This window comes from Leptonotus elevatus, chromosome 15 (genome assembly GCF_054856555.1).
Source record: "Leptonotus elevatus isolate MCC_2025b chromosome 15, RoL_Lele_1.0, whole genome shotgun sequence".
NCBI lineage: Eukaryota > Metazoa > Chordata > Actinopteri > Syngnathiformes > Syngnathidae > Leptonotus > Leptonotus elevatus.
In genome coordinates, this window is record NC_141253.1 from 4083266 (window position 1) to 4108628 (window position 25363).

The 25363-nt window shown below is 41.9% G+C and overlaps 3 protein-coding genes and 9 non-coding genes across 17 annotated transcripts; 8 read left to right on the forward strand and 4 right to left on the reverse strand.

The window, feature by feature from the left end:
• The first annotated feature begins 124 nt into the window (after positions 1 to 124).
• srek1 (splicing regulatory glutamine/lysine-rich protein 1) lies at positions 125 to 10357 on the forward strand. Of its 6 annotated transcripts, XR_015097277.1 has the most exons (12): positions 125 to 397; positions 564 to 697; positions 4901 to 5016; positions 6069 to 6215; positions 6331 to 6509; positions 6708 to 6838; positions 6913 to 7024; positions 8082 to 8183; positions 8245 to 8325; positions 8396 to 8501; positions 8658 to 8885; positions 9766 to 10357. XR_015097277.1 is itself a non-coding variant. In XM_086096992.1 (11 exons), the coding sequence occupies exons 1-11, from the start codon at positions 270 to 272 to the stop codon at positions 8766 to 8768; spliced, it is 1347 nt and encodes a 448-aa protein (XP_085953118.1). In that variant the 5' UTR covers positions 125 to 269; the 3' UTR covers positions 8769 to 10357. The 6 variants fall into 6 exon arrangements, 5 of the variants coding, with proteins under 5 accessions (XP_085953118.1, XP_085953119.1, XP_085953121.1 ...); XM_086096992.1 differs by having other exon boundaries at positions 8658 to 10357; XM_086096993.1 differs by having other exon boundaries at positions 126 to 397; positions 8257 to 8325; positions 8658 to 10357.
• LOC147161634 (interleukin-31 receptor subunit alpha) lies at positions 9499 to 14190 on the reverse strand. Its single transcript, XM_086096991.1, has 11 exons — positions 14048 to 14190; positions 13791 to 13957; positions 13509 to 13641; positions 13340 to 13428; positions 12454 to 12646; positions 12190 to 12393; positions 11972 to 12103; positions 11737 to 11886; positions 11051 to 11276; positions 10897 to 10981; positions 9499 to 10126 (listed from the first exon to the last, which is right to left on the reverse strand). Exons 1-11 carry the CDS (start codon positions 14163 to 14165, stop codon positions 9854 to 9856), a joined length of 1770 nt encoding a protein of 589 aa, XP_085953117.1. The 5' UTR covers positions 14166 to 14190; the 3' UTR covers positions 9499 to 9853.
• Positions 14191 to 16461: 2271 nt separating this feature from the next.
• On the forward strand, positions 16462 to 16533 carry trnae-cuc (transfer RNA glutamic acid (anticodon CUC)). Its single transcript has one exon. It is a non-coding gene; the product is annotated as a tRNA-Glu (tRNA).
• Positions 16534 to 17121: 588 nt separating this feature from the next.
• Positions 17122 to 17193, forward strand: trnae-cuc (transfer RNA glutamic acid (anticodon CUC)). The gene has a single exon. It is a non-coding gene; the product is annotated as a tRNA-Glu (tRNA).
• Positions 17194 to 17409: 216 nt separating this feature from the next.
• Positions 17410 to 17481, forward strand: trnae-cuc (transfer RNA glutamic acid (anticodon CUC)). The gene has a single exon. It is a non-coding gene; the product is annotated as a tRNA-Glu (tRNA).
• Positions 17482 to 17569: 88 nt separating this feature from the next.
• On the forward strand, positions 17570 to 17640 carry trnag-gcc (transfer RNA glycine (anticodon GCC)). Its single transcript has one exon. It is a non-coding gene; the product is annotated as a tRNA-Gly (tRNA).
• A 384-nt stretch (positions 17641 to 18024) lies between these two features.
• On the reverse strand, positions 18025 to 18096 carry trnad-guc (transfer RNA aspartic acid (anticodon GUC)). Its single transcript has one exon. It is a non-coding gene; the product is annotated as a tRNA-Asp (tRNA).
• A 214-nt stretch (positions 18097 to 18310) lies between these two features.
• On the forward strand, positions 18311 to 18381 carry trnag-gcc (transfer RNA glycine (anticodon GCC)). Its single transcript has one exon. It is a non-coding gene; the product is annotated as a tRNA-Gly (tRNA).
• A 417-nt stretch (positions 18382 to 18798) lies between these two features.
• Positions 18799 to 18869, forward strand: trnag-gcc (transfer RNA glycine (anticodon GCC)). Its single transcript has one exon. It is a non-coding gene; the product is annotated as a tRNA-Gly (tRNA).
• Positions 18870 to 19154: 285 nt separating this feature from the next.
• On the reverse strand, positions 19155 to 19226 carry trnad-guc (transfer RNA aspartic acid (anticodon GUC)). Its single transcript has one exon. It is a non-coding gene; the product is annotated as a tRNA-Asp (tRNA).
• Positions 19227 to 21234: 2008 nt separating this feature from the next.
• Positions 21235 to 21305, forward strand: trnag-gcc (transfer RNA glycine (anticodon GCC)). The gene has a single exon. It is a non-coding gene; the product is annotated as a tRNA-Gly (tRNA).
• Positions 21306 to 21695: 390 nt separating this feature from the next.
• On the reverse strand, positions 21696 to 24771 carry gal3st1b (galactose-3-O-sulfotransferase 1b). The gene is made up of 2 exons (XM_086097014.1): positions 24545 to 24771; positions 21696 to 23658 (listed from the first exon to the last, which is right to left on the reverse strand). The coding sequence occupies exons 1-2, from the start codon at positions 24655 to 24657 to the stop codon at positions 22488 to 22490; spliced, it is 1284 nt and encodes a 427-aa protein (XP_085953140.1). The 5' UTR covers positions 24658 to 24771; the 3' UTR covers positions 21696 to 22487.
• Positions 24772 to 25363: the final 592 nt, after the last annotated feature.

Sequence of the window (25363 nt, forward strand, 5' to 3'; positions counted from 1 at the left end):
CACTGGAAATTTTTAAGATACATAAAGTAATGATTACGAGTCTTGCCATTCTTTTTTTTCCTCCAAATGTCTTGTGTCGACCTCCACCAGCAGGGGGCGGTAGTGCACTTCACCGTTGTTCGGTCACCCAATTTTCTAGTTAGAACAAGCCAGCGATTTTTTTCTTTTTTCTTTTTCTTTTTTCCCCTCCGACGTTTAAAAAAAAGACGAATAATTATTCGGCGAATATAAACATCAATGGGTTTTCATTGAATACGTCTTTTATCGCGATGAGCGGGATTCCCGGGACTGCCGTCGTCCAGGTGACCAATCTGTCGTCGGCGGTAAGCAGCGAGCAGCTGCGCACTCTCTTCGGCTTCCTGGGGGACATCGAGGAGCTGCGGCTCTACCCACCCGAGTAAGAACGACGTTCGTCCGCTTGGCAGGATCAGGCGACACCGTGGATGTGCGGCATGCGCCCGGTCCTCGCTAATAACAACAACAAAAAAAAAAAATCAGCGCATAACGACGTCACGGTTGATTGTTTGAAATGTTTCGTGCGTTTTTCCCTTGTCCCCCGACAGCAACGCCGCTCTGTCCTTCTCGTCCAAAGTGTGCTACGTCAAGTATCGAGAATCTTCCAGCGTTGGTGTGGCGCAGCATCTCACCAACACTGTTTTGATCGACAGAGCCCTCATCGTTGTGCCATGTGCTGAAGGTGAGTGCGAGCTGACGTTACGACCTCTAAATATCTCTTGACTTCAAAATGACCTTCCTTTTGATTCAACTATTCGCCCCTCGTTGGCAGTCTCTTTTTACTTGAGGAGACGCAAACGTACACGTAGATGTTACGTCCCATGCGTGGATGCTGAGCGTCACCATTTTTTTCCTAACGTGGTTCCAATAATTTCAATAAACAATATATAAAACAGCGTTTTGTGACCTAGTGGTTAGAATGGTTGCCTGTTCGGTTTATTTGAGACTCTAAATTATCCATGAGTGAGTGCGTGTGCGTTGCCTCGTTGATATTCATGTTTACGTTATTCTCATTCAAAATATTGTGTCGTTCTAATATTTTCAGACTATGATTATCACGTCTACACAAGACACATACATTTTGGTGACAATCTGACACCATTTTTGACATTAAGTGATGTAATGTGTTTTTTTTTTTGTTGTACGGAGCAAATAGGAGAGCACACACCAGTAAAAAAAATATATATTGCAAGTTTTCAGACTTGTGAATAGCACATGGCTACGCATGCCCACATAAATTCTGGTGAGAATTCATCACAGTTTTCATACAATTATGCCACCGCAATGGAGAAGGTTGCAAGTTGCAACTGCTGTACAGTACACAGGTTGGCCGCACACAATATATATATATATTTTCTTTCTCAAAGGAACAATATGAAACCTGAGATGGCTGAGAGCAAGGTTATTTTAGTTAACAAAAACTAACAATAAGACTAAAATAAATAAAAAACATTTTCGTTAATGAAATCAAATAAAAACGAAAATGCTTTTAAAAAAAAAACTAAAACTAACAAACTCAATTAAATGTTTACAAAACAAACTAAAACTAGCTATAATTATAGCGGAAATGTCCTTCATTTTAGCCTTTGGTGCTATTATTAATTTAATGCATGAGCCTTTGGGGGTGGATTTTAAATGAACCAGAATAAGGACGTTTGAAAGTGTGTGACTTTTAGATGACGTCGCTCGTCGGCGACAAAGCTCGGCTCGCCTGCTTTTTCCATTTAACTCAGCCGAAATACAACGCTCGGTAAGAAATGTGTTACTTTATAAAATTTTACCATGGTGTTTATTAAAAATTAGGAGCAAGAGGCGTATTAAAAAATGTAATTAACCGCATGAGCTTCATGAGTTAACTCACGATTAATTACAAATTTTACATCTGTTCTAAATGTACAATGAAAAAATTCTAGTTTTGGGGGGGGAAAAGTGGGGAAAAATGTTAAACTAATAAAAATAGTTAAAATAATGTTTTGACGTTCATAGCCGTCAATGGCAGTGAATGAGTTAAATATTGCGCACAAGTAATACACTTTTTTTTCTTTTTTTTAACGAATACTGAGCATTTTAAAAATAACTAATCAAAACTAACAGAACCACCCCTAAAATGAAAACTACAGAGAAAAAAAAAACAAGACTCAAAACCTAAATGATGATAAAACAAACAACCAGCTTGGTCTTCTTTTTTTTCTTCTTTTTTTTAAGTGATCTTTATACATGCTGGCTTTTGAGTGAAATGGGGGGGGGGGGGGGGGAAGCAATCAAGGTGCTGTAATCTGTCTATTTTGCATGGATGTCTGCTGATCATGTCAAGACTAAATGTTTTTGTTTATGCTTGAATATGAAACCTTCCCATTATGTTACCCTCAATTCCCAGTTGATTCCCATGGAAAGTTTCCTTTTTCTTTTTTTTTTATATTCACAAGATTCTCCAGCTTTACTTTCCATGGTAATTTCCCACCCCTTTTGCAAACCTATTCACAATTGATTAAAAATCAAAGTCACCTGTTTTTTGTGAGGGGGGGGGGGGGCACCGCTAAACCCCGCCATCCCCCACCCCACCCTTTTTTTTGTCTCCTCTCATCCTCCTCCTCCCCCTGTCAGCAACACATAATTACACGTTGCTGCCTGGACGGACGTGATTAATTTGGCTTTTTTGTTTGTTTTCTGTGTGATTATGTGTGCATATCAGATACACGACCACACTACTAAGCCTGAGTCATTGAGGCAATGTTTGCCAGGCCGCTACCGTCCTCGATGACGGTGGGGGGGGCCACGAGGCGTCAGTGATCATGTGACCAGGAGCCCTCCAAGATGGACACCTTGTCTCTCTTTATTTATATATTTTTTAAACTTTCATCCCCCCCCCATTGTCCATTCTCTGCTGTCTCTATCTCCGAAAAGATGGTTCTCTTTCTTTCTTTCTTTCTCTCTCTGGAGCGTTGTGAGTTTATATTTGTTTTTTTGTTTGTTTGTTTTTTATTACAGCGGTACCTTGACGAATAAGTTCAATTTTTACCATAAAATTAATTAAAATTCTGTTCATGCCCCCCCACCCCTAAAAAAAAATATGTATATATTGTGAAGAATTAAATAGTTTATGCGTTGTGATAATTTACTGAGCATTGTGTCGCGCCGTCAGGTGTGAGCATCTTGGCCACTAGGGGGCAGTTCAGTTTCATACGCCTACAAAGAAGACTCACGACGAAGCGACATCACTAACCTTAGTTAGCTTTTCGCACTGTATAAACTCGGAGAACGTGCCTGTAAATACTATTTTGAGTGTTCCTGCGTCATTTCTGTTCAGACATCACTACTGCGATAGCAATGCTAATTTCGTTAGCTAGTTTTGTGGATTGGTTTAAAAAAGTCAAGGCACTGCTGTCTTATTATTATTATTATTATCATTATTATTGTCCAACCCCCCCCCCATATACCCCTTATCTCTCTCTCTCTCTCTCTCTCTCTCTCTCCTGCTGCAGCTTGTTTGTGGTTGAGTCGGCATGATGATGCGACGGGATGCTAAGAGGGAGGATGACTAACACTCGCCTCTCTTGTCGTTGCCGTAGTGACAGAGAAAGCGAGCGAGCGAGAGAGAGAGAGAGAGAGAGAGAGAGAGAGAGAGAACATCTTCTGACCTCTTGTCAAGTCCGCTCATATGATTTTGTAGCACATGTGGATTGTCTGCCATTTAGTCTTTATGTTGATGGTGATGTGCGACGCAGACTTGATTTCAATGGAAGGGAGGGGGCGCGGTCGTCGGGTCCGAATCGCCAAGCCAACGTCGCTGACTCGTGCGAGAAATATGAAGATTATATCAGCCGCTTCATTAGGTAGACGATGGCGGCCAATGGGCAAAATGTTGCATTTATGTATTTAACAGTATTAACTACTACTATAAGTTATATGAAATAATTATCTATTTATTATTATATTAGTTATTATAAAATTGTTATGTTATATGATTCTATTAGTTTAACGTTTTTTTCTACTTTTGTTAACAAAATTAAGAAAACCTAGAATTTTTTTTATTCTACATTTAGAACAGATATAAGATTTGTGATTAATCGTGAGTTAACTAGTGAAGTCATGCGATTAATTAGGCCCCTAATTTTTAATCATCTTTTATTCTTAAAAAAAAAAAAAGATTAAAGAAAAGATGATTAAAAATGAGGGGCTTAATTAATCGCATGACTTCACTAGTTAACTCACGATTAATCACAAATTTTACATCTGTTCCAAATGTACAATATTTTTTTTCTAGGTTTTCTTAATCTTGTTAACAAAAGTGGGAAAAAAATTTAAACTAATAGAAATAGTTCAAATGAATTTATGGCAGTGAATGAGTTGTGAAGACTCAATGTTCCGTAATTAATCAATATCGGATTGAATTGAACGGAATAGAAAAAAAAAAAAATCTAAATCGAATCAATTGAGGAAATTAGAATCGATATCCAGCCCTATAATATTACAATAAATTCAAAGTTTAACAGGGGAACGAGTTAAACATTTTAATATTTTTTTACGTCTATAGCCGCCAATGGCAGTGAATGAGTTGATGACAGGAAGAAAACTTTATTATTTTTCCCTTTACTGGCACCCTCGTTTCATGTTTCAGTGTTTCCCACACCATGTTAATACTTGGGCGGGCCACCCAAGTAAATTGGCCACTACCCAAGCAGATATCAAGAAAATGTAATAAAAATATATGTTTAAAAAGTGTCGCGAGCAGATATACCGCATTTGACATTAGTTGGCCCGTCACTCACTTGTGGATCATGAAGGTTAGAGGAGATGCGGGAGGGAGGGAGGGAGAAAGGGAGGGAAGGGGTGAGGGCGTTTTGGCTGTTTTTGGAGCAGCTGCTGTTTGTGTGTACCCCCGCAGGGAAGATTCCGGAAGAGGCCAAAGCCTTGTCACTTTTGGCGCCCGCCGCCCCCGTGCACAGCCTGCTCCCCGGCGGGGGGCTGCTCCCCATCCCCGCGCCTGCCCCGCTACAGAATGTGAGTCGAACACGAGCTCCTGCCTCTTTTCATGCGAAAATCTCACGGCACATAACAAAACTTGCAAATCGTAAAAAGAAAGAAGAACAAACAATTTATCGGAATCTGCCATCTTGGTTGTTTACATTTGCCTCGAACGCTTTGAGGTCAGAATGGAACGACCCGAGTGGGATAAATTCGACTTCCCTCGAATGCAGCATTCGAGTAAGGTTAAAAAGTGGACCAATCTGGCGGCCATGTTAGCAGGGGCAACTTTCCCATCAAAGCTAATGCAAAGCACGGACATTAGCTTAGCGTTATACGCAGCTCCATCATATACGCAACAAAAATATAAACGCAACACGTTTTTTCTCCCATTTTTTATGAGATGAACTCAAAGATCTAAAACTTCTTCCACATACACAATAGCATAATTTCTCTCAAATATTGTTCACAAATTGTCTAAATCTGTGATAGTGAGCACTTCTCCTTCACCACATCGAGATGCTGATTAGACACCATGATTAGTGCACAGGTGTGCCTTAGACTGCCCACAATAGAAGGTCATTCTGAAAGGTGCAGTTTGGTTTTTATTGGGGGTGGGGGGCTCGGGAAACCAGTCAGATGATGATATGTTGATGCTTTTATTTTGAAGGATACAGGAAAAGCTCTCATAAACCGGTAGGAACTAACGCAAGTAGTCGCGGCATTTTCCAAGTGCAGAGAAGACAAGACGTGTGCCGCCACAGAAAAAACTAAAGTTTTCAAGTAATTCACTGAATGATTCTTTAGCACCTGGTTGAGAAGGGAACGAGGTTCGTGTTAGTCTTTTTTATTTTTTTTATTGTTTAACTAATGTTGCTAAATTTCTCGGTGTTTGTGTGATTGACTGCATAGGAAAACGTTACCGTTTTCATCCACTAGAGTGTGCTAACACACCTTGGTAAATATTTAGCAACTTTCAGTTCATCTCATAAAAAAAATGGGAGCAAAAACAAAAGTGTTGCGTTTATATATTTTTTATTATCTATTCGCGGACACTTCTCAAATGCGGTCTTTTTTGGTACACACAGTTGAACTTGCCCCTGGTGGGTCACGTGAATGCCGCCCTGGACCCCGCTGCCTCCTCGCTCTCGCAACCCCCCCTCATGGGCAACGTAGACCCCTCCAAGGTGGATGAAATCAGGAGGACGGTCTACGTGGGCAACTTGAACTCGCTGGTGAGTCCCGGCCAATAATAGCGGATCAAACCCGTCGCCGCTTCTACGCAATGCACACAAAAAATGGGCCCGACGCAATCCCCGCCATGGGATGATGTCGTCGTTCCCTTTGCAGACGACGACGGCAGAGCAGCTGCTGGAGTTCTTCCAGCAGGTGGGCGACGTGAAGTTTGTGCGGATGGCGGGCGACGAGACGCAGCCCACGCGCTTCGCCTTCGTGGAGTTCGTGGAGCAGGACGCCGTCGGCCGGGCACTCAATTTCAACGGCGTCATGTTTGGAGACCGGCCCCTCAAGTACGTGAGCTTGTACACAATCATTTATCCCGTGTTACATAAACGACTGATTCAACACAAACAAAACAAACCACCTTCACTTTAGGTTAGCTTACTCGTCTAAACGTGCTAGCACAAACTAGCGTAGCATGCTAGATTTTCTTTTTTGGGGTACGAAATCTGATTTACTTGACAAAAAGACAAAATTTTTACCATCAGGGTGAACCACTCCAACAACGCCATCGTGAAGCCTCCTGAGATGACGCCGCAGGCCGCCGCCAAGCAGCTGGAGAGCGTGATGAAGCGGGTGCGGGAGGCGCAGTCCACCATCGCCGCCGCCATCGAGCCAGGTACCGCGCCGGCCCCCCGGTCCCGCACAGTCGCCGTGGGGGTAACCGTTCGCCGTCTTTTTTCTCATCCACAGCGGAGAAGGAGAAACGCTACACCGCTCACTCGGGGCGATCGCGCCGCCCGTCACAATCGCGGTCGCGCTCCGGCTCCGGCTCCGGCTCGCTCAGGTCGCACTCCAAACACGGGTGAGGGGCCACTTTTTCAGGGGGTTCATGGGTCAAATTGGGGCAGGGTCAATATCACTTTTTTCAGACAGATACCAGTCTGAGTATTGACGGAACCTATGGAGGACCAAAACTTCCAAAATAAATAAATAAAAGGGAACCTAAAAATGGATATAAAAATATAATTCAGAAATTTAATTTAAAAAAAATCTATATATAAATGGAAATAAAAACAACAAAAAATAAATAGATGTAAAAATAAATAAAAAAATAAAAAACACAATTAAAAAATAAATATAGAAATAAATATTGAAATGGATTTTAAATATCTATCAAATAAATATGCTCTGCTCTCATATTTATTTCATGCTGCAGACGCTGTCAGCATGAAATGCGTCATGAAATGTTATTCAAATTTGGGGCAGTCCTAAGTGTGTCTTGGGTTGCAATATTCGGTTGCTGACAGCGTCTGCAGCATGAAATAAATATGAAAGCAGAGCGTTTTTATTTATTGATTGATATTTAATTCTATTGATATTACCATATTTATTTTTTTAACTTTAGCATGTTTTTTTTTTTTACTTTTATTTATGTAAATGTTTTTTTAATATATAGGTACATTAACTCATTTGCTCTCAAAAATGTATACAAAACGTTCTATTTTAAATATTGGCATGGTCCCAAAAACGTATTTAATTATTTTATTTTTTTTGATGCTAGCACATACAGAAGGCTTTGATGCAGCCTCTGAACTGAAGAGAACGCTTAAAGCAGTGGTAGTTGTTAGAAAAACGGCCAGCAGGTGGCAGCAGATTATAAGAGATCAACCAGGGCCATGTTGCAAAATGCCGTTTTGTTCATAGTTTTAAACAGATTTGTGAATAATTAAAATATAATAAATAAAACCTAATAAAACTTAACTATATTGCTTTAAAACGGAAACAGATAAAATTATACTTTTTTTCCTGGTTCCATGTTTTTGTCTCTCTCTCTCTCTCTATCTATCTATATCTATATATATATAACAAAACTTTTGCGTTCCTCTCCATCCTTATTCTGACCACGTTTGCGCTTCCAGGCCGCCGCAGAAATGGCAGAAGAACGACGCATGCGCTTCCCAAAGTGGCCACGGGGGGCGGTCTCGCTCCAGAGACAGGCGGCGGAGCACAAGCCGCTCCAGGTGGGTCCAAAATGCTAACGCCGCACTCTGGAAGGAACTCATTTTTAACAATAACATCAAGCGTCACTCGCAGGGTCCGCCGGCGGAGTCGAGGACGCTCCAGGAGTCCCCTGAAAAGGGCCCGGTCGCCCTCGCCGAAAAGGTGACGTACAAAACAGCTAAACTGGAAAAGATAACAGAATGAAACGATCACACTTTGCTCCGTTTTTTAGGGTTAAAAAGCATCGGGAACGCAGCCGGGAAGCGCGGGAATGCTCTTCATCGAGGAAGAGGAGTCGCAAAGACGAAGAGCGGCCGAGAGGCAAGAAATCGCACAAGGTGAGTCACACAGACCATAATACCGGTAATTTCGATGGCACCAAAGCACTACCGAGCCCTAGAAGCTCCTCCCCCTAACTGCAACATAGCTCCTTGATTGCAAAATGGAACCGAGAAGGCCAAACTTTGATGTGGAGACTGCGTGGACTATTTCAGATGGGACGGAACTACGACAGAGAGGCCTCGCCCTCCGAGGACACCCGCTCGCCCCACTTCACGCAGCACAACGGCGTCCACAAGGCACGCAGCGACGACGCGTCCGTTTGACGCCGCCGGCCCGACTGACTGACTAAGTTGTCGCTCCCCCGCCAGGAGGGCAAGTGAAGCGCCACAAAGTCCCAATTTTTGCATGTCGGGAAGAAGCGGCGAGCGTGTGAAATGGGGGTAGGTGTCTCGCCAATCTTGGGCACGTGATCACAGAATTGGAGGTTAACGGTGAGCCTCACTTGCCCGTTTTGGCGGCGCGAAAGGAAGGAAACGCACGGTGTTTCCTGCTCGAGGCGCGGCGTTTACAAGGCGGCTTTATTTCCTGTTTTTGTGGCCACGTTTGCTGTATTTTTCGTCCTTGTTTTGTTGCGCTGCTGTGAAAGTGTCAAAAAAGAGGAAAGTGGTCAAACGTCACTCCCAGTCCCGGGTTTTTCCGCTATCTCCTTTACACAAAGCCCCACGCAGAACAGCGACTCTGTAAAAAGCTGGCTTTTATGAGTCGACTTTTACTCCCTTTCAATGTGCGACGGCGAAAAAAGACAAGCAGTGTGAAAGGGGGGTTTTGGTGTTTAGAAAAAATTTATTAAATGCTGCCTCCGTCCAGTCTGATAATACCGCAGGACTTCACACTCCCCTGCCAGTTTGGTACCTTTCACGCAGAAGAGTGACACTGGGGTATGAGCCAGCTTTTGCTGCTTTCGTCCTTTGATTTGTCGTGACGCTGTTAAAAAAAAAAAAAAAGTATGTGGGTGTGTGTTTAGAACAAGGAAGTGACGCGAAGTGCCTACGCTGCAATTGTACAAAAATCTTGTATACGTTTATTTGCATGGTTAGCATCTTATGCTAGCATCAGTTACTGAAAGAGAAAGCAGTATTGAGTCAAAAGTCCACAAATTATTTGATTTTCTATTTTTTTAAAAGAGAGCACTGCTGTGATTGTAAATGTGTTTCATGTACACAAGCTTCTGTTTGACGTGACGTTTTAGTAAAAAGAAGAAGAAAAAAAAGTATTTGTAAACAAGTCGTATTTTTGTGCTTCATGCATCGCCCCCTGCAGGACTGGAGGACGATTGGACTTATAACTGGATCACGACAAATGCGCGTTTTCCATGTCCATCAAACGTACACGAGTGTCGCGCTCGACGCTAAACCGCGTCACGTAGTCGCCCGCGTGAGCGTCCTTCCTCGCCCATCATCATCAGCTGCTGGATGACGTCCATGCTGGTGTATCCACTGAAGGGAGCGGCTAAGAGAGGATCGTGGGAGTTTGCCGCGCTCTGCTCCTCGACGGCGGCGGCGGCGGCGGAACGACCGCGGGCCGATTGCTGGCGCTTAGAAGGCGGCGCTCGGAGCTCCACGACGAGCAGACTCGCCACGTCGCATTCTTCCAGCTTGAGCGAGTCGACGGGCTGAAGGAGCTGACAAATTCAACAAAGTAACAGTGGAAGCAATCAGCCGGGTTAGAGTAGTTTTGGATTTAGTTTTTATTTCGTTTCGACTTAAAAAATAAATAAAATTCTTTATTAGTTTTTAGAGCGGGTTTTATTTTTTGAAATGCTTTGTTTTTAGTATTAGTTTTATTTTTTTAATATATGCTGTATTTGTGAGTACAATTTTTTAAAAGTGTAATAAAGTCAAGTAAACTACAATTCTCAAGTAACTGTTTGACTTCTCTACAGCAATACCGGAATACATTTTAAATGAACCACAAAATGATGTTGGCAAAGATTTAAATAATTTCACTAATTATTAGGGGTGTTCCAAAAAATCGATTCTCATTTAGTATAATTCCAAATCGATTGTATTTAAATTATTTTATGCTGTCTTGCCTTTGTTTGTGTGTGCCTTTATTTGGAGCACTGGTCACGTTGTACCCGGTTTGGCCACTGTGTGGCTCCACGCGGTCTAATACACTGTTAAGTTGTAGCCACATTAGAGAGTAGAAGGAAAAAGTCACAATCGAGTTATTCCAATAAAAGTTTTTTTTTCAGCGTGGAGCCGTTCTTATAAGTGATAAAAGTGCCGCGCTAATTAGCATTAGCGAGTCAGACTGGAGTAGATCCTTACGATTCCTTGCACATCTATAGATTGAAGCAAAAATCATTGTCAATCAAATCATTTTGAATCGAAAATCGCCCATAATCGAAAATCGATTCAGAATCGAATCGCAGACCAGATGGACACTTACCAGATGTGTGTGTGCGCTGAGACTCTGCATAGATTTGCTCTTCTCCGGGTTGGGAATGTTCGGCCAAAAGACCACTTTGGCTCTGCTTGGTGGACAGGAAGTAGGTAAAGTGGACTTCCTGTTACGTTTCCTTTTGTGTGTGCGTCGCGTTTACCTTCTTAGGAAGGGGGTCGCCAACATGGCCGCCAGCAAGACAAGGATGGAGATGGTGAGAAGTGCCGTGCGGTTCAAGGAACCTCCACTGCGCGTTTCCACCACCATGGCGACGCTGCGGTTCCCCGGCCCGACCCGTGTGAACCCCGACACCTGGATCCGGTATGCCGTCCCGCTACGGAGACCCTCCAGCGTGTAATTGTGGCGCCACGGCTCCACCCTGATATCTGATATCATGGAAATTTGCCTTCCCTCATTGAAACCTAAACACGTTTTTTAATACTTTGTCCTTCACTCCCCAAAAACTTATTTACACGTTTTTTAATGTTTTTTTTTTAAATGCAAGAGCATACAGAAGGTGGCTTAAAACAATGGTAGCTATTTTTTTAAACGGCCAGCAGGTGGCAGCAGAGTATAAGAGATCAGTCATGTTGTAACAAGCTTTTTTTGTGTTTTCACCAAGAATGTGAATGATGATAAAACATTTGAGCTACATTCTAATGCTAATTGCTACAAAATGGAAAGATACAGATTTTTTTTTTGATGAAAGAAAATACTCTAATCTTTCTTTTGGTACGTTCCATGTTTTTATAGCAATAGAACGCAATATTCTGTGGCCCTTGCAAAATCCAGTCAAACAGCCGGGAGCGAAGGGGGTTCCTTCAGTGAAAATGGCTTGGGTCTTACTTCTCTCCGGCTGCCGGTCATCGGCGTAGTAGATCAGATAGCCCAGCAGGAATCCGCGTCGGTTCTCCGGCGAGATGGCTGACCAGCGCAGCTCCAGGGAGGACGACGTGGCGGACACCACGCTGAAGTCGGGGGGTGCGCTATCCGGCGCTAACGGGAAACAGGTCTCAGTATCGCCATTTGCCGCTTGTGTATCAATCTTGAAATGTCGCTATTTGATGCATCTGATGCTCACTTCCTTCCAGGAAGTAGAACCGTGCTGTGGCATAGGTGGCCTCGCTGTTGTTGACTTGCTTCGGGTTGCACATTTCCCGTTCGTCGCGCACGTGGAGCCTCACGTCGTAGCTGATGAACGCCCGCAGTCGCTCTGGAAGCGCAAAGCTAACTGCTAAGTCAAGGTAGCGCTGTGCTACGTGGCGCTTCCCGATACACGGAGGAGCATCATATCTATACCTGGGATATCAACCAGTGTCCAGTTGTTGTTGACATCCTCGTAGAAGGCTTCATACGACAGGGTTGGCGGACGCGGCCCCCAGGTGGCGCTCCACTCCAGACAGAAGCAATTGTACTTCCTGACCAAGTCGTCCTTCCACAGCACGCTGAAGGACGTCTGGTTGTGGACACGCACGCTCAGCCTGCCGCCGTCGTCGTCGTCTTCTATAACATTCATGAAATGGCTGACACGGACCTAAAATGGCTGACACCCACTCGACTGACCGTGCGGTGGCGTCAGCGCGATGCTGGCCGCCGGCGACAGGCTGACGTTGTTGAAAGCGTAGGCGTGGACGCGGAAGACGGAGGCGGACAGCAGCAACGTGATGGGCGGCCGCGCTACGGTGAACACCTGCCGGGGAGGTTCCCCCGACGCCTTGGCCACCGACACATTGAAGCCGTCATGTGCTTCGGAGAACTGAAAATATAAAAATCAGTAATGTGATATCGAAAAAGTAGCGTAACTATTCATATGCTAAACTAAGATATGCTACATTATGTTGTTTTGCTACGCTAATGTTATGTGATGAGTTATTAACATTGTTTTTTTAGTTTTAAATGATATTTTAGCCGTTTTAGATTTAGTTAATTTAGTATGGCTGTATGAATAGACCTATATTCTTATCTGTGTTATTTTCATGAGAAAGAGCAACGGGTCTGTCTATTCATTCGTAATCTAAAGGGAGGTTCCGGGGATTCTGCTGTGTCGGAAGGGAGTCAGACTTATTATTATTGTATTTTTTTTAATCCGATTTATACCCATTGGAACGGATTCTCTTGTATTCAGTTGTAACCAGGTGTGTTGTGGGCTGACCTTTTTCTGAACCCTTTTTGTGAATAAATAACGATGTGGGCTAGAAAGAAAGCATCACATTTGAACGGAGCACTGCTTAGGTGACTTCAAATGTGCGACCAGAAGCTTCTGGTAATTAAAACCTTTGCAAAGGAACTTCTTCAACAGAATCTCACCATTCAGTTAATTGAACACGCAAAGAGTACAATACTTAATATTGTCTACTCTAACATATGCACATTTGCTGTGCTGTTATTACGCTATGCTACGCTATGCTGCTATGTCCATGCTAAACTATGCTTTGTTAAGTGACCATACCGTCCACGTCAACGAGATTATCCTTTGTCCCCCGTTGTCGGCCATCTTGTTTTCGACCACGTGGAGGCTGAGTGGCGGCTTCGTCAGCTCTGATGACACGTAAATCAATAATGATTTTTTTTTTTAAATAACACATGGTGTCTATAATATACATAAAATGATGCTTTACCCGGCGGGAGCGTGTAGACGTGGCCCCACGGACACTGAGCGCACTTGTCGCTGATGTTGCAAGCCACCTGAACCTCAAGCACCAGCGAGCCTTTCACACCCGCCAGGTGACAAGTGGCGCCCTGGCAACACACCTACACAACAAAACGGACCCAGAGAAAAATGATAGAAACGACGTTGATTCCTTCCTTCATCCTTCCTCTATTGTTTTTTTTTTGCCTTCCTAGCTTCCAATTCTTCTTCTTCTTCTAACTTGTTGACGTTAGCCGCTTTCTTTAGCCACCTGCCGCCAGCGTCCGTCGTCATGGCGATGGTGGTCTGTGACCTCTTTGTAGCGCACGCAGACGGATGCGATGACCTTTGTGTCGTCACTGCTCCAGCGAGCGCTGACGTTAACGCGACTGTCCGAATAGCGCCTGAAGGTCACGTGGTGCGGAGGACCGCAGCGCACTGAAACCGACACGAAACAAAACGTGAAACTCCACCCCCCCCCAAAAAAATAAAAATCATTGTAAGCGAAAGATGGCGGAAAAAACTTACGCAGGTTGTCGTGATGCGTTGTGATGTTAGCTTTGGAGCAGTTGGACCCGTTTTGGAGCAGAACCTCCACGGTTAAGTTGTCCTCAAACACTGGGATGCCGGTCAAAGTGTTGCTCATGGGTTTATACACTTGGCAGAATTTGTCCTTCCTGATGGAGACCACAACATTTTCAATCACAATTTTTGCTTGTTTTTCGTTATTGTTTTTTGTTTAATTTTTTTGTAAGTTTACTTTATATTACAGTAGTTTTTGTTGGTTTGTGAATTATTTAGTAGTTTTCTGTATTTTTGGGGGGTGTGGGGGCAATGTTTTGTTGTTATTTTGTGGTTTTGTTGTTGTATACTTTTTTGTAAATTTTTTATATTCCGTTTTTTTTCTTGTTTATGCTATTTCGTCATTTTCAGGTTTGTATTTTTTATTTTATGATGTATTGTTTATTTTGTTTTTGTTGTAATGATCTGTTTCCTTGTATTTTTTTAAATTAGTTAGAGTTTTTTATGGTTATTTAAAAAAAAATGATAGTATTTTACTATTTTTATTTTTTTTGTAGTTTTATTGTAGATTTGAGTTTATTTTGCTTTATGTAACCTTTTTTTGTGTGCATTTTTTAGTTTTTTTTCCCAGCAGCTTTTTTTTTTCTTATTTTGTAGTTATTTATTTTGTTTTGTTTTGTGATTTTCTATTTTGTTTAATTTTGTGTTGCTTTTAATCCAGTGATATTTTCCAATTTTTGTTTTTTATTCACATTTATTTGTTATTGTGTTTTTTATTTTATTTTTTTATTTTTTTTAAATCCCTTTAGACCCATAGATGGTTGGTTGCACATGACATTCACGTGTCTAAACCAATAAAACGCATCATTTGGATGATGTCAACACTTCTGGTTCATGATTGGATTTTAACCAACCAATCACAATCGCAAGTCGATTTGCATGATGTTCATGTTAAAGATTTTGCATATAAGCTTGGTAAGTTTACAACATGTTACAGCCATATTATTCTTGCGTCCACAGTCCACACCAACAATTAAAAACACGAGATAACCCCCCCCCCCCAAAATTTTTTTTTTCCATGTTGTTATGTGGGAAAATAGTCCAAATCAGCACACACACAAACAAAAAAAGAAATTTTGGCCAGCAGGAAAAATGCGGGTGTGAAATGGCGACACGGTAGATTAACTTCAACCAAACTTGCTTTTGCCGGACGACAAGTGTGAAGTTCGCCTGCTTCTCTTCGGCTGCTCCATGCCTCCACTGACACGTCAACAGACCTTCACCGTGAGGTTTTACAAAACAATCCACGCCACCTGACACCCCAAAAAAAAAACACACCCAAAAAAACACCACTCAGTCCTCTTTCTGACTTTTTTGGGTGATAACTCGCCGGTTACCTTGCAAGTCGCTCGCATTGCAGTGCTTGTACTTGGACGGGTAATTGTCAGACCTGCAGGACACTGAAACCACACCATGACAAACCCATTCGTTGTAGTTTACATATCGATATCATACTTAAGTGCGTAGTAATGAAACACCAAAAACCCACTTGGTTTCATTTGTCTCGTCGAGTAGACCACACATGGATAAAGAATCCCACCTGAGTAAAAAAAAAAAAAAAAAAAAAAAAACAAAGAAAGAAAAAGTGATGCTCAGAATCAAATACATCAAAAACTACTCATGGGTGACTCACCGGCGAGAAGAAGTAGAAACTGGCAGCTTTTGCCGATCTCATTCCGACGTCCTAACATGACAATCGCACATAAACCAACATACAAATTATTAAAGTGCTTGTATGTATAAAAGCTTCACGCGCGTGCAGTTTGAATGAAGAAGTTGGCTACAGGAAGTCCTTCACACCTCACTGACTTTCTCAAATGATTAAAAAAATATATTCAGCGTCTCAGCCAACATCTTTCTGTTTCGTCTGACTGGCACGGGGAAAAAAAAAAACATTTCCTTACATGTGTCATCCTTGACAGGAAAAAGGTTCAAGATTTTGCGATTTACATGTTGTTTAAAAAAAAAATGAAATTCCACTTTATCTTGCTTCTTTATCATCTGTACGTGTGAGGAACTCGTGGGTTTTGACATCCTTCCAAATCTGCATCTGAAATCAACATGTAGTCATGACGACTGAGCATATCAAACGGAACATATTGTGGAAATTTGATTTTTATTTTTTTTACGTTTGCATTCAAAAAATTGACTATGGTGTCTTGAACTCTCATTAAGTATAACATTAAACAAACCTTGTAAATGTTTTGTTGGTGTACTTATAAATGATTCTTTCTTCACCTAATAAGTTTTATAAACATTTTGAACAAAAGATCTTTAAATTTATATGGAATAATAAACCAAATAATTCTGAAGTCGCGTTGTGCATGAAACGATTTGCATTTTAAACAGTAGCAAAAGAGTCCCTGGTAGTCTAGTGGTTAGGATTCGGCGCTCTCACCGCCGCGGCCCGGGTTCGATTCCCGGTCAGGGAACTACCTTTTTATTTGTTTGAAAAGGCTTTAAAGCCGTTTCAACTTTCAAAGTAGTAGTCGCTAAAGTGGGATAATTTTTTTTTTAACTTAATGCTGTAACCACTGTTAGAAATATCTCTTTGAAAAGCCTTCTTTGAAACCCTGACAATTTTCAAACCCAAGATCACACAATCAAATAGCAGTTATGGAAGATTTTTCCCGATTGCGTTGAAGTTGGTATGAAAGAAATTTGATTTCTTATCAACGTTCAAAAATGTTGTATCTCAATTGTTGTATTATAAACTCGGTCTTTTTGGATAAAATATCATGACAGCTTTAAACTGTTTTAAACTGCTCATACCTACCGTAACACATTTTTTTTTTTCAAAATTTAAAAATAAAAGACAACATTCCGATTTTAAAATAAACGTTCCTCTAATTTCCACACTTTTGAGCGACTTGAACTGTTAAACTTTTCACCTCATTTCTACTACATTGTTTCATTAACTTACTTCATTAACTAACTGTCCAGTTAGCATTTCAATAGTACGGTTCATGAAGTTGGTTTAAGAATGAATGTATATACATTTTAAATCATCAGCAATCGAGTCCCTGGTGGTCTAGTGGTTAGGATTCGGCGCTCTCACCGCCGCGGCCCGGGTTCGATTCCCGGTCAGGGAACTATCTTTTTATTTGTTTGGAACGGCTTTCAAGCCGTTTTAAAGTAGTGTTTAAAGTGCGATACTTAAAAAAATATATATATATTATTATTATTTTTTTTACTTTTTTAAAAAAAAATCTTAATTTTTTTTTCTTTAACCCGATTTTAGAACCACACTGAAGCTGGAGCTGGTTTGAGCTTGAATTTATTTACATATTAAATCTTCAGCAACACAGTCCCTGGTGGTCTAGTGGTTAGGATTCGGCGCTCTCACCGCCGCGGCCCGGGTTCGATTCCCGGTCAGGGAAACTTGTTTTTATGTGCTTGAAAAGACGTTAAAGCCGTTTCCGGGCCAGGTTCACTTTTAATTCACATGACGTACATCCTCCGTCGCAAGCATTGGTGGTTCAGTGGTAGAATTCTCGCCTGCCACGCGGGAGGCCCGGGTTCGATTCCCGGCCAATGCATCAACTTGTTTTTACCATCCCACTGTTTTGTACTTTTTTCATAATGCAGCAGGAGTTAGGGTTTCCAGGTAGGGACCAATTTATGAAGCTGCTGCTTCTTCTTCTTTTCCTTTCAGCTTTTCCCTTCAGGAGTCCAGCTCTGCCTTCTGTATTTTCCTCAGTGGCATTAAGCTGAAACTCCCTACACCACATTCAGTTCATAACTTTTATGCCACACTTTGTTCTGGCCTGGTCAAGTCTGCTTCTTCATCAATTTTGTTAAAAAGGGCAAACATAATACAACAAACCTTTAATTAAACATACGTGATGAAGCAACATACACTGAATCTGATTCATAATACTTTTAGACCACATATTTTCTTTTGTGGGGAAAAAAAAATCCACCTCCCCGTCGGGGAATTGAACCCCGGTCTCCCGCGTGACAGGCGGGGATACTATCCACTATACTAACGAGGACTGAATATTTCGCCCAGAAGATTACTTTGTAATATATTTTGGACCACATTGTCATATAGATATGGTAAGGATTGGGTCTATGGTATATAAACTACTTACTACTTACTACTTAAATACTTGCTTTGGTCATTTTACGGTGATCAACAATTGGTGTCAAACCTACATTAGGCATAACTTTTCCTTCAAATTGCTTATTGTGAAACGTTGTTGTCGAGCATTGGTGGTTCAGTGGTAGAATTCTCGCCTGCCACGCGGGAGGCCCGGGTTCGATTCCCGGCCAATGCAACGAGTATTTTTTTTTTATTATCATCTATTGCTAACCCTAAATTGAGTAATTCAATTTATATTATCAAGTAGGATTACGGTTGAAGTACGTTTATATATAAATCGCCTTCCAGTTAAAAATGTAAGCACTGTAGGATGCAGATCTTTAGCTCTTTAGCATAGCATTCATTAAACCTGTTCATTACATGATTGAACAGCTGATAACATTTATGTTCTACATAGCTATTGGCTATCGTATAATGTATAATATGTATAATAATGTATAAAATATACGTACATGGGTAATAAAAACAAATCTACCTGTCTGGGAATCGAACCCCCGTCTAACTATACTAACGAGGAATAAAGCCGGTAAACTGAATAGCTTTTTATGTACAGTTAGTTGGTCACTTGAAAATGAATACAATTGCCCTTTAAGCATTGGTGGTTCAGTGGTAGAATTCTCGCCTGCCACGCGGGAGGCCCGGGTTCGATTCCCGGGCAATGCAACAGTTGTTTTTCTTTTTTTTTCTATTTCTTTTTACGTCTATTAAACTGCATAACTGTTTTATACTATTATTGTAAATTGGGGGTTTGAACAACAGTTAAAGTTTAAAAGTAGGGTCACAATTTATGACAGAGGTAACTTACTTTTAGCTAAAACTTCCATTTCAATTCGTAATACTTAGTAGCATAGAAAACAGATTTAAGAGGTAAAGCCGCTCTTTAAAATTAGCTAGCTTTACATTGTCTTATTACATAAGCAGCATAATGCAGAAAAAGAAAAATCCTAACTCCCCGTCGGGGAATTGAACCCCGGTCTCCCGCGTGACAGGCGGGGATACTGACCACTATACTAACGAGGAGTGAGGTGATTAGGCGGAATTTCCGTTTGTGTATCAATCATAGCAGGAATTGTGACCACGATCAAATGCAGTTCGTCGTGTTGTCTTTATACTTCTGCGGACAACAACGGCCGCATTGGATCACACGACCGGTACATTGTATCGTGCGCTATAGCCCACTGTAGGGTTAGGGTTAGGGTTAGGGTTAGGGTTAGGGTTAGGGTTAGGGTTAGGGTTAGGGTTAGGGTTAGGGTTAGGGTTAGGGTTAGGGTTAGGGTTAGGGTTAGGGTTAGGGTTAGGGTTAGGGTTAGGGTTAGGGTTAGGGTTAGGGTTAGGGTTAGGGTTAGGAAGAAGGGACTGAACCCTTCCCCTCGCAGGATAGGGGGAATATCCCCCCCTCCTGGAGCGGAAGGAAGGTGCACGGTCCTTCCATCCACGGCCTCTCTCAGGGCCATAGTCCCTGTCCTGTTGTACAGGTCGACGGCGTCCATAACGGACTACTGTCCACCCACCGTCCATTGTTTGTGTTTGTGTATCTGTTTGTGTTGTGCGTAAATGTATGTTGTATGTGTGTGTCTAGGGTTTAATATGTATAATAACTCAATAATCAGACTTATTTACTATCATAGGAGTCGCCTTTGTTATATAAGTAATAAGCCCCCCCCACACATAAAACACACAATCCTTAAAAGAGAAATAAAATTATAATAAAAATAATTTTTTTGAAAAATTTGAAAATTTAAACAAAAATATCAATTTGTAATCAAAATATCAATAATAGTGTGCCAAAACGACGTTTCGGCTCATCCAGAGCCTTCTTCAGGTAAATGGCACAATGAAAATGCAATTAAGCTCTTCCTGGCGAGAGATGTTGTCTCTGCAACGACCAAACTCCAACTGAGCAGCAGCTGTGAGTCTGCGATCATTTAAACTTGAAACCAGCCCGCCCCCAACTCAAATTGAACCCGCCCACTCCATGTACAATGAAAAAGCAAACCTCATGAAATAACCTTGTAAATATCCAACCCTATTAGTTTATACACTTATGTACACTTAATATTTAACTTTAAAGTACATATATATCCCCACAAATGTACTGTACATATTTACAACTCTTTAATTATGTATACATTATATTTTAATCGTATTAACCTATTTTAACATCATGAATTAACTGTCCATTTTAACATCCCACTAATTATGCACCTATGATAATTTCATCTTGTTTAACACCATGAAATTGTGTTATTACCGTGTAATACAACACATATATGTCTAAATACAACATTAACCCCATATACAGTTTTCATACTTGCTGTATACATGTAATTCACATCCCGTTAGGGTTGGGGGTTAGGGTTGGGGTTAGGGTTGGGGTTAGGGTTAGGGTTAGGGTTAGGGGGTTGGGGTTGGGGTTAGGGTTAGGGGTTGGGGTTAGGGTTAGGGTTAGGGTTGGGGTTGGGGTTGGGGTTAGGGTTAGGGGGTTGGGGTTAGGGGGTTAGGGTTAGGGTTAGGGGGTTGGGGTTAGGGTTAGGGTTAGGGGTTAGGGTTATGGTTAGGGGTTAGGGTTAGGGTTAAGGTTAGGGTTATGGTTAGGGGTTAGGGTTGGGGTTGGGGTTAGGGTTAGGGGGTTGGGGTTAGGGTTAGGGGGTTGGGGTTAGGGTTAGGGTTAGGGGTCAGGATTAGGGGGTTGGGGTTAGGGTTAGGGTTAGGGGTCAGGATTAGGATTAGGGTTGGGTTAGGGTTAGGGTTAGGGTTGGGGTTAGGGTTAGGGGTTAGGGTTAGGGGTTAGGGGTTAGGGTTAGGGTTAGGGTTAAGGGGTTGGGGTTAGGGTTGGGGTTAGGATTAGGATTAGGGTTAGGGTTAGGGTTAGGGTTAGGGTTAGGGTTAGGGTTAGGGTTAGGGTTAGGGTTAGGGGTTGGGGTTGGGGTTGGGTAACCCTAGCCCACTGCAAGACATGACACGGATAAAACACAAGGCAAAAACATAAGTTATGTACACAACAAGAAATCACTATCCCTAACTCTATGCATTGGTGGTTCAGTGGTAGAATTCTCGCCTGCCACGCGGGAGGCCCGGGTTCGATTCCCGGCCAATGCAACTTACCTTTTGAACATTTATATCGTACAAAAGTTCTGTACTTTTTCCTTTAATCAAGTTGAACAAGGGCAAGTTATGTTACGTTACTTGAAACAGCCACCATTCTGCAAATTCTTGTAAAATTGTTTTGGAGAGGAACATGTATGCCCCAAAATGTAGATTACCACCTGGCTGGGAAAGTTATGAGGTCTATATTCAGTTCACATGTCTTTACTTTTTACATTTTTAAGATATCAAATATATTTTAAATTTAGACTAAGACATAAAATGATACACTATAAGATACAATTAGCGAAATATTATGTAGTGAGTCGTTAAACGCTACCTGCAATGTTGTTTACATCCAGCAGATGTCACTATTGAGCCACACAGTTTTGTTGTTGTTGCCATTTCTCTTTATTTAAAACACGTAACACAATTCAATTAATTTCAATGGAATGCATGAAACTTGTCAGTCAAGTTTCAACAATTATAAGGTAAAAATAGTGGGGCCTAACTCACGTTTTTGTTTTATGCCAATTCCAATATTTGGCAGATGGGATGATAAATTAAAAAAAAAAAGTACTATGAATACAATTACTCCTTTTTTTTGTTTCTTTACACTTACAACAACAATGGGGTATGAATTACAGGCAGAATATTTATACAGGTATATAAATATTTTACATTTATAATTTTAACAATTTCATAGCTGGTTTCCAGAGTAGGTGTTATTATTAGTTGATCACCGAGTCATAGATGATCTCTGCAGATATGTAATTAAGCTCCACCATATTTTTCATTTCAACTACAAATGTGGGGTCTTTCATTAAATGTAATAATCTTGGTAAGGAATTGAGTTTGAATTGATACTGTAGCGTTTTATGACTTTCTACCTGCGTTAAATATTTACAGTAGTTAATATTAACATCATTTTGAGTGTTAAAAAAGAGGTTACAAAGTAATATTTTAACACTACACACTAGTGTAGTGTAAAATCCACACTGAACAGTGTAAGTTACTAATGTTAAATTTCAACTGCGATCAGAGTTGTTTTAACTCCATCTCAGTGTACGAAAAAACACTTTAAAAAGTGTTTGTTTTTTAACTATATTTAGTATGGCCGAATATAGACACTTCTGAAGTGTTAAATTAAACTCTATAGGTGTTGAATTAACACTGCCAATTTTGCTGTGTCGTTTATTAGTTTAACTTACTTGGTCGGCCCGAGTAAATAGCATCCTTCAACCACCCCCACAGTCTTGTAAGCCAGAGACTGACCCCAAAATCCTCCAAGTATTGTATTTCTGGCGTGAGCATCTTCTCACACGTGCTCCTCAACTCGGGACAGATGTCTGTCCTCAAGTTATATCCCAGGATGGACGTCCCTCCCAGGGGCTGCCAGGGCAGAAATCGGCGGTCTCTGATGCGCGGCGCCTCCACCGCCTCTCCGCCCTCCAAGCACGACGCTCTCATCTCTGCATTCCTCCGCCGGAGCTCGGCCACGTCCCGCTCCATCCTCTCCCGCCCGTACGCCTCCACCTTGTCCCACAAGGTGGCGTTGAAGTGTCGGTAGAGCCTCCAGTCGGCGCCATTCCACCCCAAAGCCCTGGCCCAGGACTCCGGGGTCAGACGGGTGACGGACGAGCTCTCGCGAGCGTTGAGTTTGAAGTATAAAATGTCCGCCGTGCTCCAGCACAGTGTCTCCTTCAGCAGGATCAGGGACTCGTCAAAATATTCCGCGATGAGCACAAGGTGGAACTTTTGGGACAAACTCCGAATGGCCTCAGACACGTCGGGGTGGTCCGCGTCCAGGTTGTTGTCCAAGCCCAAGTCGAATGAGAGCAAGTTCTTCAGGTAGAAGGCGTTGTAGGCACCAGCCCTGTAGTAGGTCCGAGGACTCCTGAAGAACTCCTCCAGTTTGTCGTCACCGCCTATGCGCCAGGTGAGGGGCACGGCCCTGCGGTAGTAGTGGAAGGCCGACTCCAGAAGGCGGGCCGGGTGGCGCAGGATGGTGACGTAGGTGGCGTCGGGGGGCAACAGCGCCGCCACCTCCCCGAGGCGGAAGCGCATGTGGTTGCACACGACGTTGAAGCATTCGCCCGGTCGGTAGCTCTTCACTTGCCAGCGGCGGAACGGCGACGGGTAGAAGAAGTCGTTGCGGCCGTCGGGGAACGCGAACTTGAGTTTGTGTTTTTCTCCGAAGCGGAAGAGGATGTTGAGGAGTGTGCTGCTGGCCGTTTTGTGCGTCTTCATGAACATGATGTTCACCGAGGGAGAGCACGTGTCCATCCGGGGCCTTCGAGGAGGCCGGGGAAGGTTCTCGTTGAGTGGTTTGGCCAGGTTGAGGGTACAGGTGTCCTCTTTGGAACCTCTGGAAGGAAACAACAAGCCTCTTTTACATACACATCTTATTAAATTGCCTTCCCCCCCCCCCCCCCCCCCCCCTTGTTATGTTGCGGGTCAAGTTGACTTTGAGTAGATTGGGAAATCTACTGGAGAAAAAAAAAAGATTAAACTCGGTCTGCTGGCCTGCGTTTTTTCCCCCGTTTTCGTATAATTACATTGTGCTATGTGATTCATTTATTTTAATTAAACATTAGAACGGGTCACACTGACCCATGAACATCTTAAAGGAACGAACACAACAGTTGTTGGGTTGAAGGAAGCAGGATAGTGACGCGACACTTTCATTGTTAAGGCCAGTAATACCGATGAAATGCCGCTAGGTGACAATATTGCTCTGCACACACATAAATGTAAAAAAAAAAGAAAGTTTTTTTGGGGGGAGATGGAACGTACTGATCGCAATTAAATTCATTTTCAATGAAGACAATTGTTTTGATTTGTGGTGAAATTGAAATGTCAAAAACTAAAACAAAAAACAGCTAATCTGTTCAAATGACAAGTCCGAACATCCGGGCATTTCTTTTATTTCCGCAATACAACGCGATGCAAATGCTTCCTTTACACGATGTAAACAAACGTCGTGTTATATTGCTCTTGCTAGCATACATACTAGCATACAAACCAGGCAGACTGTATAGTCGCCAAACGACATTTCATCCCGTTTTGAAATAAAAAATAATCCTCAAACTCAAATCACAACGATCCAAAGTCCAATGCTTTTCAATTAACGACTTGTGACGTAACATCGAAATTGTCAATAGTGTACATCAAAGGGTATAAATAAAAAGTCTAATTTTACTATGTTCATGTTTTATTTCTATATAAAACACAAAAATTGTATCGAACATTACCTGATGTCCACTTGGCTTGGCAACATCAAGCAATATAGTATAAATATGATGTTGGTCAATAGAAACCAAAGGATGAGGCCTCGCATTACAACAGAACATTTCTTTCCTGCCATATGCAACCTCTTTAAGTCCAATAGGAGAACCTGAAATTACATTTAAAAATTAAAGTAGAAAGGAATATAAGAGCGAGGGCGAAGCCAGGAGATACAGGAATAGAAAAAGGAAAGTATTGCTGAGCTCAATGAAACACAACCCCCATGTTTACACTTTAAACATATTTATAGTCGGGAATGGAAAGAGTGACGTGACGTTTCACACACCACTCATTTATATCAGGTTAAAATGTCCCAAAATAGGCATCAAATGTTGGTTCGGCTATTGACAAATAGACATTTTTGTTACAAGTTGTCTCCCTTGGTGAGAATTTTAGGTATCTTGTCCCATTTCATGTAAACAATGCCTCTTTACAATATGTACAGTTTGCCTGAACATAAGCTTTAGTTATTTTTGTTATAATACAGTATAATGGCTAGCATTCGCAATAGTAACCACCAGAGAAGAATAGACGTGAATTTACCTGAAGATGAGCTGACGCGTATCAGGAGGTTGTTAAGTGACCAAACAAGTCATACAATTTGCTCCGTCCTACTCCTGATTGGCTGATGAGAACCACATGCTCCTCCTTCCTTATCGTCCCAATACTTTCGTCAATGACCTACCACTACACACCACTCTATTACAAACTATACAATGCATGATACGTTTATATATTACTGTACATAAATTACGTTATACAATATAATACAATAGTATGGTGCC